Raw genomic sequence first — 21299 nt, 5'->3', positions numbered from 1 at the left:
TGTGGGTTTGCTGTCACTCTTCCGGCTTCAAAAACTCTGTTGCAATCACTGCTCCTGCTCAATACTTAATCCGGTTGCCCCAGCTTCTTGAGAGCCGCAATGGCTGCTGCCCCCGCCACCGAATCAGAGAGAGATTCCTCTGACCTTCGAGGAACTTGCCTGTTCCTCTTGGTCTTCCAAGGTGCCTCTCCTTCTTCCCCGTCCCTACAGGATGGTTCCGGTCCAAAGACCCCTCGGCAGCGGTTCGTCAGTCCAGGTTTTCGCGGAGCTCATCAGAGCCCACTAATTTCCCGACTGTCTCGCCACGATGCTTCCGGTTGAAGTCCTGTAGCTGTCAGCCTCCGCTCTTTCGTTGCTTACTTGCTCGACTGCCATGAAATGGGGGGTGGGGGAGTTCTTGGGATTCTTGGGGTGGGGAGAAGCGAGCTGGAGGAAAATGAAAGTGAATCTTTGCTGTAACGATTTCTTTGAAGCTTGATAACGTCTCAAGGTCAACGGTCATGGCATAGTAAGAGGATGACACTGCCAGACGTTTGCTCCTACATGACCCTTGGAGACCTTGTGGATTGGATGATTTACGCTGGACAGTTGGTGGGGGATGCTTTCTATATGTGATTTTCACGCCTTTGCTTCAGACCTTGCTTTTCTTTGACTGCATTCAGTTCTTATCCAGTAAAAGTTACCTTTCTCTATGAAAATGGAGTCGGGGATTTTCTTTCTTGGGTAGTGAAAGGAGGCCGTCCTGACAGTAGTGATCGACATTTGTGGGACCATCTACAGCTCAGTTTCTTTTCTGAAGTCATGTGAACCAGAAAACTGAGAACAAAAAGTCCTTTGAAACGATATCTTAGTACAAAATCCCTCAAGCAGGCTGCATCACTCTGCAGAGGGTTCTGCAAAATGCCTTTTTCCTCACTGGCAGAAAAGTGAGGCCTTAGCTTAGTGCAGGGTGGATTTGATTTAAATCAAGTCAATTTAAATCACGATTTAAATCACTAGTAAAAAGGCTTGATTTAAATCAACTCGATTTAAATCATAATTTTTAAAGAGCAACTGTCGTCTCTGTCCCGCAGCAGCTCTTAATCTCATCTGCTGTTGACTCACCGACAGTCCCAATATTGCAGATATACAGCTTCCTCTTGCTACATAACTAAACTCCATTTCAAATGCTGAATAAAGTCAATTATTAATGTATCTTAAATAGAAAACTATCTTTAGTTTTCTATTTAAGAAAACTAAAAACTGTTAAAAACTGTCATCTGCACTTCTATAACTGTCTGGTTTGGCTCTGCAACCCAACAAGACAGACAGAGACTTCAGTGGATAGTTGAAACTGCAGAAAAAACCATGGTTACCAACCTGCCTTCCATGGAGGACCTGTACACGGCACGAGTCAAAAAGAGGGCTGTGAAAATATTTACAGACCCCTCGCATCCTGGACATAAACTGTTTCAACTCCTACCGTCAAAACGACGCTATAGAGCATTGCACACCAGAACAACTAGACACAAGGACAGTTTTCCCCCGAATGCCATCACTCTGCTAAACAAATAATTTCCTCAACACTATCAAACTATTCACTAAGTCTGCATTGCCATTACTATTAATCTTCTCATCCTTCCTAGTACCCGTCTCTTCCCACTTATGGCTATAACCATGTTGCTTGTATCTTTACAATTTATATTGTTTTATTGTTTCCTAGTATGATTTGATTGCTTATTACTATCCCATACAACACTATCACTAAGTGTTGTATCTTATGATTCTTGATGAATACTTCGTACATTTTATTTTTTCTTTTTATGTACACTGAGAGCCTATGCACCAAAGACAAATTCCTTGTGTGTCCAATCACACTTGGCCAATAAAGAATTCTGTTCTATTCTATTCTTTAGATAGATTTTTTACTCCAAAAGCATTTTATTAAAATAAATTTGATAGAAATAAAAAAAATCTGATTTAAATTTTTAAAAGAGCCTTGCTGGTACAGTGGTCTAAGCACCCTGTTATTAAGACCAGCTGCCTGCAATTTACTGCAGGTTCGAATCTCTCCAAGGCTCAAGGTCGACTCAGCCTTCCATCCTTTCTAAGGTAGGTGAAATGAGGACCCAGTTTGTGGGGGCAATAAGCTGACTTTGTATAAATATACAAAAGTATGAAGGCTATTGCCTAACGCATTGTAAGCCGCCCTGAGTCTCCGGAGAAGGGCGGCATATAAATCAAATTAAAAAAAAAAAATACGTTTTTTTTTTAATTTTTTAAAAAAATTCATCCATTTTTATCCACCCTGGATTAGTGCATTTGGGCTCTTGAGCTAAAGAGATTTGCAAAGCTGCCCTTTCCATCCTTATTTCTCTTCTGCTGACTCTGAAAAAGTCTTAGCCATTCATGCCAGAGATGGGTTGGACCTCTGGCCTTGATGTCTGGCCTAAGGGTTACTCACCGCTCTTTCTGCTCCAAACGTTGGAAGTGGACTCTGCCCCCATTTGCATGAAGATGGAGCAGCTGCAGAGAGCCAATCAGATCCAGATTCTCAGGGTGGTGTGCCATCTGCCCCTCCCCCTCCCTTGGGCAGCCAGGGCAGGAGAAGCAGTGCGCTTTCCATCTTCTGGGATAGCAACATGGCTCCTCCTCCTATTTCGCCCCGACCAGCTCTTTCAACCTTCGTTACCCCACCTGCCTTCATCTCAGGAGCTGTTGAAGTCCTGCAGCTGATAGCAAAGCAAGCTAGAAAACTGCATCCAGTTTTGGTCACCACACTATAAAAAAAGAGGTTGAGACTCTAGAAAAAGTGCAGAGAAGAGCAACCAGGATAATTAGGGAGACTAAAACATATGTGTCAGTTTGGAAGTTCATTTATTTTGAGAGAGCATCAAAACTTGACAATATGAAGAACAGTTGCAGGAACCGGGCATGGCTAGTCTAGTGAAGAGAAGGACCAGGGGAGACAGGATAGCATCTTCCAATATTTGAGGGGCTGCCACAGGGAGGAGGGGGTTGAGCTATTTTCCTAAGCACCCAAAGGCCAGACAAGGAACAATGCATGGGAACTGATCAAAGAGAGATTCAACCTGGAAATAAGGAGGAATTTTCTGACAGTGAGAACAATCCATCAGTGGAACAAAAGTTGCCTTCAGAAGTTGTGGGAGCTTCATCACTGGAGGCTTTCAAGAAGAGACTGGACTGCCATCGGTCAGAAATGGTGTAGGGTCTCCTGCTTGGGAGGGGGTTGGACTAGATGACCTACAAGGTCCCTCCCAGGATGGATAAAAATCAATGATTTTTTTAAAAAAATAAAAAAAATCAGATTTTTTTTATTTAAATCGGATTTTTTTTTATTTAAATCGGATTTTTTTTTATTTTTATCGAATTTATTTTAATAAAAAACTTGTGGGGTAAAAATCTATCGTAAGATCGTTTTCTATTTAAGATACATAAATAATTTAGTTTATTCAGCATGAAATGGAGCTTAGTTATGTAGCAGGAGGCTGTATATTCTGCAACACTGGGACTATCGGTGAGTCAACAGTGGGTCAAAGGAGTAGCAGAGATGACAGTTGCTCTTTAAAAATTATGATTTAAATCGAGTTGATTTAAATCAAGCCTTTTTACTAGGGATTTAAATCATGTTTTAAATTGTGATTTAAATCAACTCGATTTAAATCAAATCCACCCTGGTCCCTCCCAACTCTGTTAATCTGTATCTGTATCTAAACTGGGACTTGTAGTTTAGCAATGATTCCCCTTTCACTGAACAAAGGTTCAAAGTTACAACAGTGCTAAGAAAAGAACCTAACAACCTGTAGTTACACTTACAACTTTCACATCACGCCACACTGGTGTGATTACAATTTGAGCACTTGGCAGCCGGCTCCTCTTTATGACAGGTTTCAACATCCTGCAGTCACCTGATCACATTTTGTGATCTTTTTTTGGCCAAGTTCTGGCAAAAAAACACCGTTTGGGGGAAGCTGGATTTCTTTAAGAACTTCGTGATTTGCTTACCATGAAATTTGTCCTAAAATTGAATGTGACTCGACTTACAATTATAATGATTTAAGAGTGGAAATTCCGGTCACAATTATAATCATAAGTCAAGGACTAATTAGCAGATCTTGGTGGTTTTTAGCAATGCCAGACAGTGCTGGGACTACAGTTCCTACTCATGTGGGCAACGGCTGGGAATTCTAGGTGTGGTAGTTTCTCTAGGAAGTTTGGGTTTTTACAAACCAGGAGTGGAAGTTTCAGTCTGAAGTGAGCTTGTTGATCAGAAAAGTTGGCAGTTCAGTGGTTCGAATCCCTAGTACAGGTCTCTTGCGTGAGCAGGGGGTTGGACTAGATGACCTCCAAGGTTCCTTCCATCTCTGTTACTGGGCTTGCTGTCTTTTTATAAGTGTAAAAGGCTCAGAAGGCACCCTTTGCCTCTTACCCTTCTGTAAAATTTAACCAAGAGACATTTTTCCCTTGCCAATCCTAGCTGCCCTATTCTGGTCTTAATTCCCATGCAGGCAGAACCATCAGAGATCTGCAGGTGGGACCATCGGTTGGCATCACTAACTTGGGGATTGGAAAGGGCCACCCCTCCCCCATCTCCATCTGCCTCTTCATCCAGCCCAGGAGAGGTGAAAGTTGGGCAGCCCTTTGTCCAGGATGATCTTCTTGGGTTGGTGGTAGTCTAGATGACCTCCAAGATCCCATGATTCCCATTGTCCTGAGCTGCAGATAATAACACAGAATAATACCATGTTTCCCCCAAAAGTAAAACTGTGTCTTATTTTAATTTTTGCTCCAAAAGACGCATGACGGCTTATTTTATTTGTTTAAATTTGTTTAAATTACAACATTTTCCGGTTAGGTCTTATTTTGGGGGAAATACAGTAACTAAGCACTTCTGTCTGGTTGACGATCTTAACTGGGGCTTATTTTGGGGGTAGAGCTTATATTACGAGCATTCGAAAAATCATGCTAGGGCTTATTTTCCGGTTGGGTCTTATTTTCGGAGAAACAGGATAAGATTGGAAAGGATCTTGGAGATCTTCTAATTCAATCCCCTATCCATGGCAGGAGATTCTGTCCCATTTCAGACAAATGGCTGTCTAGGGTCTTCTTAAAGAGCACGTACAACTTCTAGAGGCAAGCCATTCCACTAATTAAATGTTCCCACTGTCCGGAATTTTTTTCCTTAGTTCTAGGTTGCTTTCTTCTCTCCTTGATAAGTTTCCATCTGTTACTTCTTGTCCTACCCTCAGGTGCTTTGGAAATTAGGTTGAAATCCCCCCCCTCTTCTTCTTTGTGGCAGCCCCTGAGATATTGGAATATTGCTATCATGTCACCCCTAGTCCTTCTTTTCATCAAACTAGACCAGGGGTCTGCAACCTTAAATACTCAAAAGAGCCATTTGGACCCCTTTCCCACAGAAAAGAAAACACTGGGAGCCACAAAACCTGGGTGGGTGTGGCCAACTCGATGTCACTCACTTCCATCAGTCACATGACCAACCCCTAGCCACACCTACCCAGCCGGTCATTAGGGCAGAGAATCAGTTGTTAAAAAACACCGGGAACCACAAAATTCTTTTAACATATCTCTGTCTCCCCTCCCTCTCTCTCCCCCCCTCTCCCTCTCTCTCTGTATCTCTCCCCCCCTCTCCCACTCTCTCTGTATCTCTCCCCCCTCTCCCTCTCTCTCTGTATCTCTCCCCCCTCTCCCTCTCTCTCTGTATCTCTCCCCCCCTCTCCCTCTCTCTCTGTATCTCTCCCCCCCTCTCCCTCTCTCTCTGTATCTCTCCCCCCCTCTCCCACTCTCTCTGTATCTCTCCCCCCCTCTCCCACTCTCTCTGTATCTCTCCCCCCCTCTCCCTCTCTCTCTGTATCTCTCCCCCCCTCTCCCACTCTCTCTGTATCTCTCCCCCCCTCTCCCTCTCTCTCTGTATCTCTCCCCCCCTCTCCCTCTCTCTCTGTATCTCTCCCCCCCTCTCCCACTCTCTCTGTATCTCTCCCCCCCTCTCCCTCTCTCTCTGTATCTCTCCCCCCCTCTCCCACTCTCTCTGTATCTCTCCCCCCCTCTCCCTCTCTCTCTGTATCTCGCTGTCTCTGCCCTGGTCGCTTCTCCATCCCCCACCATCACCCTTTCCTTCTCAGGCCAGGCGAGGAGTGACTGGGAGGGGAGGGCCAGCCAATGGTGGGATCACCTGACAGGGAGCCACAGCAGAGGGCCCAAAGAGCCGCATGCGGCTCCAGAGCTGCAGGTTGCTGACCCCTGAATAGACATTCCCAATTCCTGCAACCGTTCTTCATGTGTTTTAGGTTCGAGGGAGAGGGAGGGAGGAGGAGGAGGGAGGGAGGGGGAGGGAGGGAGGGAGGGAGGGAGGGAGAGGCAGCAAAGGGATGCAGGCAGCTGTGATGTCAAGACGAGAGTGACACTGAAGGACTTTGCCCAGCCATAGTCTTGGTTGAAATACCTGAGTCATTTTCATGGATATTTTACCTTCTTGCCTCATCCAGAAAGCCGTTGATGGAGGTGACTGGAAGGGCGGAAAAGAGAGAAACCTGTTTTTCCAGCTGGGGGGCTGAAAGCAGGAAAAGTCAGGCAGTTCCTAGCCCTCTTTAATACCTCACCAAAAAGAGGTTTCACCATTTTTAAGTAGCCAGAATTTCGGGTTTAATGTGCGAAGAAAATATTGTATGCAGGCAAGTGGGAAGAGAATTGGGGGGGAAATGTGGTTTTTGTTGAGGAACAGCTTCGGGCAGGGTGGATTTGATTTAAATCGAGTTGATTTAAATCACAATTTAAATCATGATTTAAATCCCTAGTAAAAAGGCTTGATTTAAATCAACTCGATTTAAATCATAATTTTTAAAGAGCAACTGTCATCTCTGCTACTCCTTTGACCCACTGTTGACTCACCAATAGTCCCAGTGTTGCAGAATATACAGCCTCGTGCTACATAACTAAGCTCCATTTCATGCTGAATAAACTAAATTATTTATGTATCTTAAATAGAAAACTATCTTACGATAGATTTTTACCCCAAAAGTTTTTTATTAAAATAAATTCGATAAAAATCAAAAAACCCGATTTAAATAAAAAAAATCTGTTTTTTTTTATTTTTTAAAAAAAAATCATTGATTTTTATCCATCCTGGCTTCGGGCCATCTTTGACTTCACCTCTCTGGAAAGGCCAGCTGTCTCATCCCTCACTTTTGCTTGTTGTTGTTTTTTTTTAGGCTCATTAAAAACGTGGTTCGCACCTTCAAGTACGTCTACGGCCTGAGGTTTGAAGTGAAGGGTCTGGAGCACTTTGAGATCGAAGGTCCCTGTGTCATCGTTTCAAACCACCAGAGCATCCTGGACATGATAGGTAGGGGTTTGGGGTTCCATGGGTCACAGCGGGAGGGCTGATCTTAGGGGGTTCAGCCGGTCACCGAAGGAGGAGATCCTCTTGACCTTGGCTTCTACAGCCACTGAAAATGTGTCGGGCACGTAGAATTGTGTGGGAGTGGGACAACTTGCCATGGCCAACTCACCGCAGCCAACTCACCACGAGACAATTCATTGCAGGACAATTTAACAATTTTATTTAATTACTTAAAAGAAATAAAAATTATTTTAACGTTTGCCATTCACAATTCATTCTGTCCCTCTTTTTGTATCCTTTCTTCGGTGATTCTATTCTACCATTTCTTTGATATTAGTGTAACTCTTGTCCTGCAGTTGAGTTGGCCATGGCAAGTTGGCCGTGGCGAATTGTCACAGACCCAAGAATTGTACGTGTTAATCTACACGTTAATTTCCAATTAAGATTTGTGGCTCATGCTTACACACAAGAATCTAGCCAACTAGCCATCAGCACTAAATTGGTGCTAAGTAAGGGTCAACGGAATTCACAGGAAGTAGGCTTGGATTGCTTGTGGCAATGTAAGCACTCCAGACTTATTGCTCACTTGACTCTGCCCCTTCTTTTCCTGCAGGCGTAGATAGACCAGGAGGAGCCATTCCCATTTCATGGCCTTTGCTTGAGATTTAAGGGAAAGGGAGAAGCAACTGAAAACAGGCTCTTCACACCCAGCCCCAGTCTTTTTAATCAAGATAGAACATCACATGTATAGCCAGGTTTGCTAAAAACCTAAGTAGTATATTTGCACAATATACCAAACTTGGCTAGATTAAACCTGTCTGGCTGCCTGTCTCTCTTCCGTTCATTGACTAATTATGCAACTCATGTATGTTTGGAATAATAATATTTCTACTTGGTTGCACACAAGTCAGCCAGATACTCGGACCAGAATTGGCATTATTATTATTTACAAAAACAAACAAAGAAGAAAAACAGACACAGCTCTTTTACTAACATCTGTCAAGTTTCGAGGTCGTCTCAAATGAATTGCATTTCAAACAAAGTCTTTGATAAAAATTCCCATTTATTGAGCACGATATTCTAAATCCGACTCATCGTAGCCAACACTGACTTCCAGACCCAAAACCCTCCCTTTCCATTCCCTACTCCCCTGCACTCATTGGCCATCATCCAAGTCATTCAACCCCTAATCTACTCCTCCAGCTCAAAGGAATTTCCCCCCTCCCATCCCATCTCCTAGGGGATATTATCTCCAGGGAAAATAAGTAGATGAAAAGTCAAACATTCCTTTCCAGACGCCTCCGCTTCTCCTTCTTATGTCAGCACTAGAGTAAATGCAGCTTGAAGTGCTGGCAACATCATCATGTCTGCTGTAAAAATTCCAAATAACAAGGATTAACATCTACATATTAAAATCCCTTATATCAGTTTGAAAATCTAAGTTTTGGAGTGAATCATTGTTAACAAGTGATTATGGTTAATAACTATGAAGACTATGACTCAGGTTATAAATTAGGAGCCGGGATAAAATATAATTTCTGCCTGATGTAAAAAAAAAAAAATGGGTACGGTATTATAATCATATGTTAGAAAGAATATTTGGATGTGGTAGGAACCCGTTTTTAAGATTATAATCCAGAAATGGTTTCTAATTAATTCCAGATTGATGTTTCAGATGGGAAAGTATGTTTGACATGGAAAAAAAGTTTGCCATTTTTCTATGAAAGAGACAGGAAGTTTCCATGAGAAACAAAGAATGCTTGCCAGCTCTGTACCCTGGATAGACAATTCATTAATGTTTAATTAATAATAATAGTTTGTTAAAATTAGACTTGTCAGGGGTAAGAAATCAGGAAATCAGGTGATTCTAAGGACTACGGGTGCATTGCAGAATTATTTATTTATTTATTTATTTATTAAATTTTTATACCGCCCCCTCTCCTGAAGGACTCGGGGCGGTGAACAGCCAGAATTAAAAACACACAATACAAATATTAAAATACATTAAAACGAAATTAAATTATCTTTGGTTTCTCCAATTTAAAACCCCTTACCCATAAAATTCCCCAATTAAAAAATATATATTTATAAATAACAGATGATTTAAAGTTTGATAGATTATTTAATCACTTGTGAAATAGATGATTGATAGAAGATGGATGGATGGATGGATGGATGGATTGAAAGTGTGTTGGGGCTGCTTCATGGCACTTTCCGAAAGGCCCTGAAGATTTATTTATTCCAACAAGATGGCCTAGCTTAAAATGATTTTAATGGGGTTTTAAAATTTTCGATTTTATTGATTCTGGGTTTTAAATTGGGAACTTTTCGATTTTGCAGATCTGGGATTTTAAATTGGGAACTTTTCGATTTTGCAGATCTGGGATTTTAAATTGGAAATGCCGATGATTTAATTTATTTTAGTTTTTTCTTAACTTTTGTACTATATGTGTTTTAAGTTTGGCTGTCCACCGCCCTGAGTCCACCTGGGGAGAAGGGCGGTATACAAGTTGAATTAAAATAAATAAATAAATAGGCTGTGACCAGTGTAAATGGGTTATTAGTCAGACCAGGTGCATGATATGAATGGGTGGGAATCTCCTTCCTAATTCAATGGGGGGGGTCCCTGCTTGGTCCTGCCTCCTGTCCCACCACAGCCCGGCCTTTGAGACCCCCTCCCTGCCCCGAGCTGTGAAATGCAGCTGAGAGACTCTTTAATTTCCCCAGAGACCATAAAATCCTGACTCGGGTTTCAACACTACAGAATAAGGGTCCATCTTTTTTTTTTTTTTTTTAATTTGATTTATATGCCGCCCTTCTCCGGAGACTCAGGGCGGCTTACAAGGCGTTAAGCAATAGCCTTCATCCTTTTGTATATTTATACAAAGTCAGCTTATTGCCCCCACAAACTGGGTCCTCATTTCACCTACCTTAGAAAGGATGGAAGGCTGAGTCGACCTTGAGCCTTGGCGAGATTCGAACCCTGCAGTAATTGCAGGCAGCTGGTCTTAATAAGCTTAATAACAGGGTGCCTTAAACCCCTGTACTACCAAGGCTCTTTACCTGCCCATCTTTACTTGCCTTCGAGGCAGACTTAAGTTGGGGTTACCCAGCCCAAACGGGACGTTCCTCTGGGTCTCTGCCAGTCACGATCGGCAAAGACGGGGAGAGGGACGCTTGGCGGGATCTCCCCCCGATTTCAGAGGCAGCTATTCACGCCTCTTCCTCCTGCTTTTTGCCATCCACAGGGCTGATGGAAATCCTTCCGGAGCGCTGCGTCCAGATTGCCAAAAGGGAGCTGCTGTACTTCGGGCCGGTGGGGCTGGTCATCTACCTGGGCGGGATCATCTTCATCAATCGGAAGAGCACCGGCAACGCCAAGTCTGTGATGTCCGGAGTCGGCCAGATCATGACCAGCGAGAACGTGAGTGCGTGGAGACTGAGAGGGCAGCTGCAGCCCCCTGGCCTGGTCCCTCTGGAAGGAGACCCCGGCCACAGAGCTTGGATGCTGGACGAGGCAAAACAGGGCTGGGTGTCAGATATCTTGAGAATAGAATAGAATAGAATAGAATAGAATAGAATAGAATAGAATAGAATAGAATAGAATAGAGGGAGGGGAGGGGAGGGGAGGGAGGGGAGGGGAGGGGAGGAGAGGAGAAGAAGAGAGAAGAGAAGAAAGAGAAGAGAAGAAGAGAGAAGAGATTTTCGTATCCATTTCATGTATTCATAATCATGTTTATACTTTTAGGAAATAGAATAGGATATGAAATAGAAAATGGAATGGAATGGAATGGAATGGAATGGAATGGAATGGAATGGAATGGAATGGAATGGAATAGAATAGAATAGAATAGAATAGAATAGAATAGAATAGAATAGAATAGAATAGAATAGAATAGAATAGAATAGAATAGAATAGAATAGAATTCTTTATTGGCCAAGTGTTTATTGGACACACAAAGAATTTCTCTTGGTGCATACGCTCTCGGAGTACATAAAAGAAAAGATACATTCGTCAAGAATCATAAGGTACAACACTTAATGATAGTCATAGGGAACAAATAAGCAATCAAACTATATTAGGAAAGTCAATATAAATCGTAAGGATACCAGCAACAAGGTTACAGTCATACAGTCATAAATGGGAGGAGATGGGTGATAGGAACAATGAGAAAATTAATAGTAATGCAGATTTAGTGAATAGTTTGATAGTGTTGAGGGAATTATTTGTTTAGCAGAGTGATGGCGTTCGGGGAAAAAACCTGTCCTGGTGTCTAGTTGTTCTGGTGTGCAATGCTCTATAGCGTCGTTTTGAGGGTAGGAGTTGAAACAGTTTATGTCCAGGATGTGAGGGGTCTGTAGATATTTTCCCAGCCCTCTTTTTGACTCCTGCAGCATACAGATCCTCCATGGAAGGCAGGTTGGTAGTAACTGAGCCTTTGTTTTGACACAGGGTTTGTGAAGCCACTATTTGGAGCTCTCGCCTCACAGTTGGGAGGCTGTGTGTTCGATCCTAGGTAGAGGCAGATATTTCTCTCTCTGGGCACGTTGGGAATACCGTATTTTCCGGCGTATAAGACGACTTTTTAACACATGAAAATCTTCTCAAAAGTCGGGGGTCGTCTTATACGCTGGGTGTAGTTCTCCTGTAACCAGGCAGACCAGCCCGAAAGGCTCTAACGAGCCTTAAATGGCTCTGGCGATCCCAGCTGAGTTCCCTGCAACTCAGCTGGGATCGCCAGAAACCACGTAAAAGGAAAAAAGTTTTTTCCCTTTTACTCTGAGGATCCCAGCTCTGACGATCCCAGCTGAGTTCCCTGCAACTCAGCTGGGATCGCCAGAAACCACGTAAAAGGGAAAAAGTTTTTTACCTTTTACTCTGAGGATCCCAGCTCTGAGGATCCCAGCTGAGTTCCCTGCAACTCAGCTGGGATGGCCAGAGCCATGTAAAAGGGAAAAAGTTTTCCCCCTCCAGCTTGCTTACCTCAGCTGCTAGTCGCAACGCTTGCCTTGCTTTGCTTGCCTGAATCTATTCAGGCAAGCAAGCAACTCCCTGCCTGCAATCAAGCAAGGAGTTAGTTGTGGACTTCAACTCCCAGAATTCCTCAGCCAGCAAAGCAAAGCTGGCTGAGGAATTCTGGGAGTTGAAGTCTACAAGTCTTAAAGTTGCCAAAGTTGGAGACCCCTGTTCTATTGGGTAAGTTTTTTTCCTCTTTGGGAGCTTTAAAAAAAATAGTCAATTGGGGTTTTTTTAGTTGTTTTTTTTTAGACCTAGCCATTTAAAGTTTAGGAAGTTTTAAATTTAGCTTTCATATAAAAATAAAAATAAAATAAAATAAAATAATATTTGTGCAGCTTTCTGAGATTTAGTGTGTTTCTGTAGTGTTTCACTCCAACTACACAAACACACAAAATCTCACAAAGCTGTATGTGGAATTTTGTGTGTGTAAAGTGTGAAAGTTGGTTTTTTGGACTTTTTGTGGCTGTGTGAGGTTCCTGCTTGTTGCAGGGGCCATTTTGGGTCTAGCACAGCTGCTTTTACATTGTAGGTGAGCCAGTTGATGTTTTTTAATTTTTATTTGGTGTGCATTGGAAGAGGGGCAGTCTTATATGGCGAGTATAGCCCAAACCCTATATTTTAACAGGAAAAGTTGGGGGTCGTCTTATATGCCGGAAAATACGGTATATCTGCTGAACAAAACTCCGCATTGGCAACAGGAAGGGCATCAGGCCATTAAAACATTCTGCTACCTCCATTCAGTTGCCCAGACTCCACCATGCAAGGGATTATGGGGTCGTTAAAAGAAGATGTTTGTGAAGCCACCCTTGTTATACGGATAGTCCTCGACTTACAACAGTTCATTTAGTGATTGTTTGAAGTTACAACGGCACTGAAAAAAGTGACTTATGATCATTTTTCACGCTTACCACCGTTGCCACATTCCCACGGTCACGTGATCCAAATTGATACTCCTGGCAACTGACTCACATTTATGACAGTTGCAGTGTCCAGTGGTCACGTGTTCCCTTTTGCGACTTTCTGACAAGCAAAGTCAATGAGGAAGCCAGATTCTCTTTAACAACCAGGTTACTAATTTAACTATGGCAGCGATTCACTTAACAAATATGGCAAGAAATGTCGCAAAATGGGGAAAAACTCACTTAACAGCTGTGTCACTTAACAGCAGAAATTTTGGGCTCAGTTGTAAGTCAAGGGCTACCTGTATTTGCTGGACAATTACAAGCTTGTTGGAAGGAGACCACCAAAAATAGGAGTGCATGAGTTTTAACGTTTTAAAAGTTTTTAATGTTTTAATGGTTTTTTAAAACATTTTTTATGAGATTGTTTGCATTGTTCTATTCTTTGTTGTAAGCCGCCCAGAGTCCCTTGGGAGTTGGGCGGCATAGAAATGCGACAAAATAAATAAATAAATGAATAAGAAATCGCAGAACCAGGAAAATGAAACCATTCTGGAAGAAGGCAGGGCAAACAATTTCCACAATGCTGCCAAGAGTTGTTGTTGTTAGTTGCGAAGTTGTGTCCGACCCATCGCAATCCCATGGACGACTTTCCTCCAGGCCTTCCTGTCCTCTACCATCCCTCAGAGACCATTTAAGCTCACACCAACTGCTTCAGTGACTCCATTCAGCCACCTCATTCTCTGTCATCCCTTTCTTCTTTTGCCCTCCATCTTTCCCAGCATCAGGCTCTTCTCCAGGGAGTCCTTCCTTCTCATTCAGTGGCCAAAGGATTTGAGCTTCATCTTGAGGATCTGGCCTTCTAAAGAGCAGGCAGGGTTGATCTCCTCTAGGACTGACCGGTTGGATGGCCTTGCAGTCCAAGGGACTTGCAGGAGTCTTCTCCAGCACCAGAGTTCAAAGGCCTCCATTCTTTGGCGCTCAGACTTCCTTATGGTCCAACTTTCACAGCCATCCATTGCAACTGGGAAAACCCTGGCCTTGACTCTACGCACTTTTGCTGGCAGGGTGATGTCTCTGCTTTTTAGTAAGCTGTCTAGATTTGCCATGGCTTTCCTCCCCAGGAGCAAGCACCTTTTAATTCCTTGGCTGTAGTCCCCATCTGCAAGGGTTAGGGTGTTCCAATAACCTTGGAACACTCTAACCTTTGTGTGAATGCAACCATCTTCTATAATGATTTGCTGAAGAGGTCTTCCTTCACGATGGGGGAAAAGATGGACTTAGCATTGTGAAGGCATCTCGAAGGGGTTTTCACTAACAACCTCAGGAATGCAGTCACTGCTTCGTCCCAATAAGGCTGCAGATTCTAAGCAGAAGTAAATATGTCTGAGCTGAAGCAACCACACCCAGCACCTTGTCAAGACACGCCTGGTTGAGTGAATTGTTGCCCTCTAAAAGGGTGGCTGGATGTGCCCCTCCCCTCCCCAAAAGTTAAGCAAGAAAGTTAAAAGGTGGAGATGTGGCAAGATCCTTTGGCGAGATCCATATGCATTTTAAGCCCCAGACCTGCAACAGAAGGAACTGATGAAATAATAAAAAAAGTTCTTTGTTCCTTGCAAGTGTGCATTTTTAACTGTTTACTTATTTGCACTTATTTGCAAAACAAGTGGAACTTTTACGGTACTGTTGGGATTCCCATCTTGTCTATTTTAATCAGATTCATACAGCCGGGGTCTTTGGATACCGAAACAGCATCGGAGACCTCCAAGACCAGCAGATCGGACTATCAGGGCACACCAATCACCCTGCATTTCACACACACAATTTCCTTGCGCACACAGGCTTTTTACCTTGCTGATGAAGAAGCTGTCTTGTCCCACCCATACAGGCAGAACAGGGGTGGGTTCTACTTATCTTTACTACCAGTTTACAACGGGATTGTGTGAACCAGTAGAACGACATCTGGGGTAGTGGGCGGGGCCTCCCGCCGGTTTTACTACCAGTTCTTGCGAACTGGTCCGAACCGGGGGCAACCCACCACTGACACAGAAGGAGAAAAGGCTTGTGTTTTTCTTGCTAAAATGCTTTTGACTCTTCTAAGGATACCAGATCATGAGAAAGGCGGGGCTAGATGAATCACAAGTTGGAATTAAGATTGCCGGGAGAAATATCAACCACTTCAAATATGCAGATGATGCCACTCTAATGGCAGAAAGCGAAGAGGAACTAAAGAGCCTCTGGATGCGGGTGAAGGAGGAGAGTGCAAAAGTTGGCTTGAAACTCAACATTAAGAAAACTAAGATCATGGCATCCGGCCCTCTCAATTCCTGGCAAATAGATGGGGAAGAAATGGAGGTAGTGACAGATTTTATCTTCCTGGGCTCCAAGATCCCCGCAGATGGGGACTGCAGCCAAGAAATGAAAAGACGCTTGCTCCTGGGGAGGAAAGCCATGGCAAAGTTAGACGGCATACTAAAAAGCAGAGACATCACCCTGCCAACAAAAGTGCATATAGTCAAGGCTCTGGTTTTCCCAGTTGCAATGGATGGCTGTGAAAGTTGGACCATAAGGAAGGCTGAGCACCAAAGAATGGAGGCCTTTGAACTCTGGTGCTGGAGAAGACTCCTGCAAGTCCCTTGGACTGCAAGGCCATCCAACCGGTCAGTCCTAGAGGAGATCAACCCCGACTGCCCTTTAGAAGGCCAGATCCTGAAGATGAAGCTCGAATACTTTGGCCATCGAATGAGAAGGAAGGACTCACTGGAGAAGAGCCTACTGCTGGGAAAGATGGAGGGCAAAAGAAGAAGGGGACGGCAGAGAACGAGGGGGCTGGATGGAGTCACTGAAGCAGTCGGCGTGAGCTTAAATGGACTCCAGAGGATGGTAGAGGACAGCCCAACTAGGTGGCTCAGTGGCTAAGACACTGAGCTTGTCAATCAGAAAGGTCGGCAGTGCGGCAGTTTGAATCCCTAGTACAGATCTCCTGCGTGAGTAGGGGGTTGGACTAGATTACCTCCAAGGTCCCTTCTAACTCTGTTATTGTTAGGAAGGCCTGGAGTTACATTGTCCATGGGGTCACAATGGGTCAGACACGACTCTGCGACTAAAAACAACAACAACAACAACAAGGATACCAGGAGTTGTTTCCAGCTAAACTTAACCGTGAAGGGAATCAGGCAACTGACCAACTGGCAGAAGGCCAACTCGGAGGAAGCTGCTCCCAGGCTGGCTAACAGCTTCCACGTGCCTTTCCTGACCTTTGACCTGACCTGATCTGTTCCTCACCTGAGCTCCCTAAGATATTTGCAAACGTTCCAGTCCAAATAACTTTGAAGAAAAAGCTAATATTTGAATGCCACCTTTCAAATACCTCAAGAGTCCTTCAGCTATTTTCTTTCCTAATCGGCTCAAACCCATCTGGCTACTTGTACAAGAGCAGCCCAGCAGATACAAAAGGTGCCATTAATTTTGCTGGCCAGGTAGAATGGGATCAGCTGATTTTAGAGCACTTTAAATTTCTGGTTTCCCAGAAGAGCTTCAGATTTTCTCCCCGTTCTCAATAATTTGAGAGACCAAAGTGGAAGTTAGACCATAAAACACAGAATCATAGCATTGGAATTTGGAAGTCTTCCAGCCCAATGCCTCGCCCATAGCAGGAGATTTTATATCATTTCACACAGGTAGGTTGTACAGGTAGTCCTCTACTTAAGACCACAATGGAGCCCAAAATTTCTGTTGCTAAGTGGGACATTTGTTAAGTGACTTTTGCCCTGTTTTACGACCTTTCTTGCCACTGTTGTTAAGTGAATCACTGCAGTTGTTAAGTGAGTAGCATGGTTGTTAAATGAATCTGGCTTCCCCATGGACTTTGCTTCTCAGAAGGTCACAAAAGGTGGATCACATGACCCCTCGGACAATGCAACCGTCGTAAATATGAGTCGGTCGCCAAACATCTGAATTCTGATCACCTGACCATGGCGATGCGGCAATGAATGTAAGTTTGAAAAATGGCCATAAGTCACTTTTTTCAATGCCGTTGTAAACTTTGAATCATCATTAAACGAACTGTTGTAAGTCAAGGACTTACCTGTGCAGCCTTCCAGGTTTAAAAAAACAAACAAACCACAGTGCAATTTCTTTTTATAATTTTACTGTAACAAAGCCACAAGGGAGCGCAGGTACAGATAGTGTTCTGCCCCAGCTATGGACCCCAAAGAACGCAGCACACACAAAGTCCATTCAAACCTTAGTTTATTAAATAAAACAGCCTTTAACAACAACGGCTGTTAATTAACTGCATTAACAGCTGCCAAGAATTCAAAGAATAATAACTGAAAGCTTACTATGGTTGGCAGAATGCCCAGAAGCAATTTGCAGGAAGCTGATAAGATAAGCAAGACAAGACACGAAGGTATGTGAACTAAGTTGTTCCCTGCAAATTGCTTCAGTGGGCATTCCTCCTTAAATAGGCTAAGGGAGTGGCCAATTAGCCCCAAGCCTTACTCTCGAGGAGACCTCCTCCTGAGGAGCCACTCCTGCCTTTTGGCAGCACTGCGTGCCTGTGCATTGAGAAGAGGCTCCTCCTCTTCTTCCTCTTCACTTATGGGAGCTTCTGGAGGTTCTGAAGGCCCTGGCTGAATCCCCACCTCTGGCACCACATCTTCTCCAGCCTCCTCATTGTCCGACTCGAGCGCCGTTTGCACAGGCTGCTGGCACAGCACCACACCAGCCTCCTCGCTGTCAGAGTCAGCTACCAGCTGCACAGGCTGCTGACGGGCCACAACAGATAGTCCTTGAGTTACAACTGTGTAACAACCAATATAAAGTTACAACTTGTCCTCAGAATTAATGGGATCAAAATTTGGTAACGATTGGTAACTGGCATGCATTTATGGCAGTTGCAAAGTCCTGGGGGCAGGGGTTGTATCACATGATCGTCATTTGTGACCTTCACAACCAGTTTTGGACAAGCGAAGCCACTGGGGGAAGGTGGATTCCCTTTAATGACCATGTGATTCAGTTAAGAACCGTGCAAAAAAGGTTGTAAAATTCGGCATGACTCATTTAAACACCGGTTGCTTAGCAGTCGGAAGTTTCGATCTCCGTTTTGGTCATAAGTCAAGGATAAGCTGAAAGTATTTTATGACAGTGCTAATATACTATCAGTATGTAAAGAAGAATAAAATTCTGGAACGTTATGTCATCAATGAAACTTTTCCAAGAAATGTGACCCAAATCGCCCTCTTGAACTGAGGTGGGTGCAGCAAAATAAAATGTGGTCTTATCGCATAGCATTTAGAAAGCTTTTATATTTGTGGCTTGGACTTGTGCCAGCTACCTAGATGCAACTCCTTTTACTAAATCAGTTAATCTTTTGCAATAAAAACTGGGTCAGGTCATCTTCAAGAATTTATTCTACATTGAGGCTTTCTCACTTCTATGCCAGTTCTGTGAGACATGTGACATAAGGAATCAGTGGTGAAATGTAAAATTTGTTACTACCGGTTCTGTGGGCGTGGCTTGGTGGTGGTGAGGTAATGTGACTGGGTGGGCATACCAAAAGCGGGGGGAGCGCGGGGGGGGTCACACCCACGTGTGCCCAAACCCATAATTCTATGTGCCCTGCCCCTTGCGAATGCGGGCATGACCCCCCCCACGCTCCCCACGCTTTTGGTACACAATGGCACAGTGGGCCAGGTAGGCCTGTTTTTCGCCCTCCCCAGGCTCCAGAGGCTTTCTAGGAGCCTGGGGAGGGTGAAAACGGCCTTCCCCCACCCCCCCGGAGGCCCTCCGGAGGCCGAAAACAGCCCATTTCCCAACTTCCAGTGGGCCTGGAAGGCCCGAAAATCAGCTGGCTGGCACGTACATACATGCTGGAATTGAGTTAGGGCAACGCTTGTGTGCCCACAGATATGGCTTCCACATGCCACAGGTTCGCATCACAGGTCTAGACAGTCACTTAACTAAAATGGTATAGGTTCTCCTGCTTGAGCAGGGGGCTGGACTTTAAGACCTCCAAGGTCCCTTCCAGCTCATTCTATTCTAAGTAAGTTCTAAGTAAGTTTGGTTCAAATCTGCTCTTCTTCCCACACCTGAAAGTGTGCCAGGGCAACAGCACCCCCTTCTGGCAGTTGATATGATGCACGCAGCCGGGGTCAGACTGCATTTTCTCACTGACTCCATCCAGCCAAAGAGAAAAATTTACTTCAGAGCTGTCTTTCTCAAACAGGACAACTTTAAGGCTTGTGGACACTTCAACTCTCAGAATTCCCCAGCCAGCGTCCTAATCAAATGTCATCTTGCTTATCTTTTTTCAAGGTAAGCCAGGATCAACTAGAGGATGCCACCAGCCGTAGATATTGTGAAAACAAAATTTGACACTTTCTTGTTCAAACAATGTCCTGGAGGTGGCAAAATTAATTCTAAAGTTTAAACAGCCTCAAAAGTTATTTGAATTCACTGCCAAATCAAATCAAATCAAGATATTGCTGGAGGTTTTCAAAAATAGGGTTGGGCTAGAAGACCTCCACAGTCCCTTTCCAGATCTAGGATTCTATGAATCTCATGTTAGCTGAAAATCAATAGAAATTCTGCAAAATTGTTTTTTAAGTGTTTCGTTTTAAAAGTCCTGAGGCGGAAGAGATTTACCTTTTTAAAAGACGCAACTTTCCATAAGTAAGAAATGTGCTTTTCAAACACTATCTTTGAATGCTGTAGCAGCCAAAACTTATCTTTTGAAAGATCTGCCTCTCTTTTCTAGGTTGAACTGTGAGGTCCTCTCTGCTCCCTGAGCTTGCGAGTGCTAGCGAGTGTAGGGTTTGCTCTCTGTTTATGTACTAATGGCCTGCTTTGCTGTTAGATTTTCAACCAGTGCAACTGAGTTTCTAGTTTTCTGCAGTTTTTGCGCCGGGAGGAACTTTTCCCCCTTCAGAAAATGCAGCAGAAATCTTGGAATGGAGTGGAAGAAGGAGGACATTTTCTTTTGGTGGTATTTCTGAAATCTTGACCAGGGGAGGATGGGTAGCTGCTCAGATTTCAAGGGCTGTTTTTGGCTCAGAGGGTTTAGGAGCCTCACAGCCAGGGGAACCTGTCACAAAACTGAATGTGTGCCACACATACACACAAAGTACTAAAGTCTTTCTGTCCTTTTGCTTGCAGCTCAAGATCTGGATTTACCCAGAGGGAACAAGGAACATGAATGGAGACCTTCTGCCGTTTAAGAAGGGGGCTTTTCATCTCGCAGTCCAGAGCCAGGTGAGGGACGCTTCTTTGCAGAAGTGACTTGCGCCCCATGGATTGAAATAGGATTATTTATAACTATGATTATTTATATCCTGCCTTTTTTTTTTTTTAATAAATAACTCAAGTTGGCAAACATTACATAGCACAGATAGTCCTCGACTTACAGTTTGTTTAGTGATCATTCGGAGTTAACAACGGTACTGCAGAAAGGGACTTGTGGCCATTTTTTTTAAAAAAAATTATTGATTAAAAATATACAAACAAACAAATACATTAAAACGACATACAAAACAAACAAACAACAATTCAGTCTTGCGACTGACTCTTATAGCTATCACATCGGTGGGTTATTTTTCTATTTTTCTTATCTTTCTCTATGGCTATCTATATTTACATATTTACATATTTATATATAAAACATTATAGTCCACTCTTTGTTTAGTTCTTTACATTTCCAATTAGGTACTCAAAGTTATTTTTATGTTCCTATCTTTTCCTCCAGCCAGCTATACCATCTTTGCCACACTAAATAGTAATCAGTATCATCTTTCTCTTGTAGTTCCTTTGTAAGCCTATCCATTTCTGCGCATTCTGTAATTTTTGCTATTATTTTGTTTTCTGTCGGTAATTGCTCAGATTTCCAATTTTGGGCAAAGAGTATGCGTGCTGCTGTTAAGATATGAATAATTAAGTATTTTATTTCTTTGGTATATTGTGCTGTAATTATTCCCAATAGAAAGATTTCCGGCCTCATTTCCAACTTCTGTTTTATAATTTCTTC

General features: G+C 43.4%; 1 protein-coding gene across 1 annotated transcript in view; it reads left to right on the top strand.

The window, feature by feature from the left end:
- The window catches only part of AGPAT2 (1-acylglycerol-3-phosphate O-acyltransferase 2), a 52372-nt gene that overhangs the window by 24822 nt on the left and 6251 nt on the right, over positions 1-21299 (top strand). The window contains exons 2-4 of the mRNA XM_034427159.3: positions 7227-7360; positions 10606-10781; positions 20435-20530. Coding sequence (XP_034283050.1) covers positions 7227-7360; positions 10606-10781; positions 20435-20530 — 406 coding nt within the window. The remainder of the gene's footprint in view (positions 1-7226; positions 7361-10605; positions 10782-20434; positions 20531-21299) is intronic.

Source organism: Pantherophis guttatus, chromosome 16 (genome assembly GCF_059756535.1).
Source record: "Pantherophis guttatus breed Tessera chromosome 16, ASM5975653v1, whole genome shotgun sequence".
Classification (NCBI taxonomy): domain Eukaryota; kingdom Metazoa; phylum Chordata; class Lepidosauria; order Squamata; family Colubridae; genus Pantherophis; species Pantherophis guttatus.
Note: the sequence above shows the minus strand (reverse complement) of the source record. Positions and strands in the feature narration are given on the sequence as shown.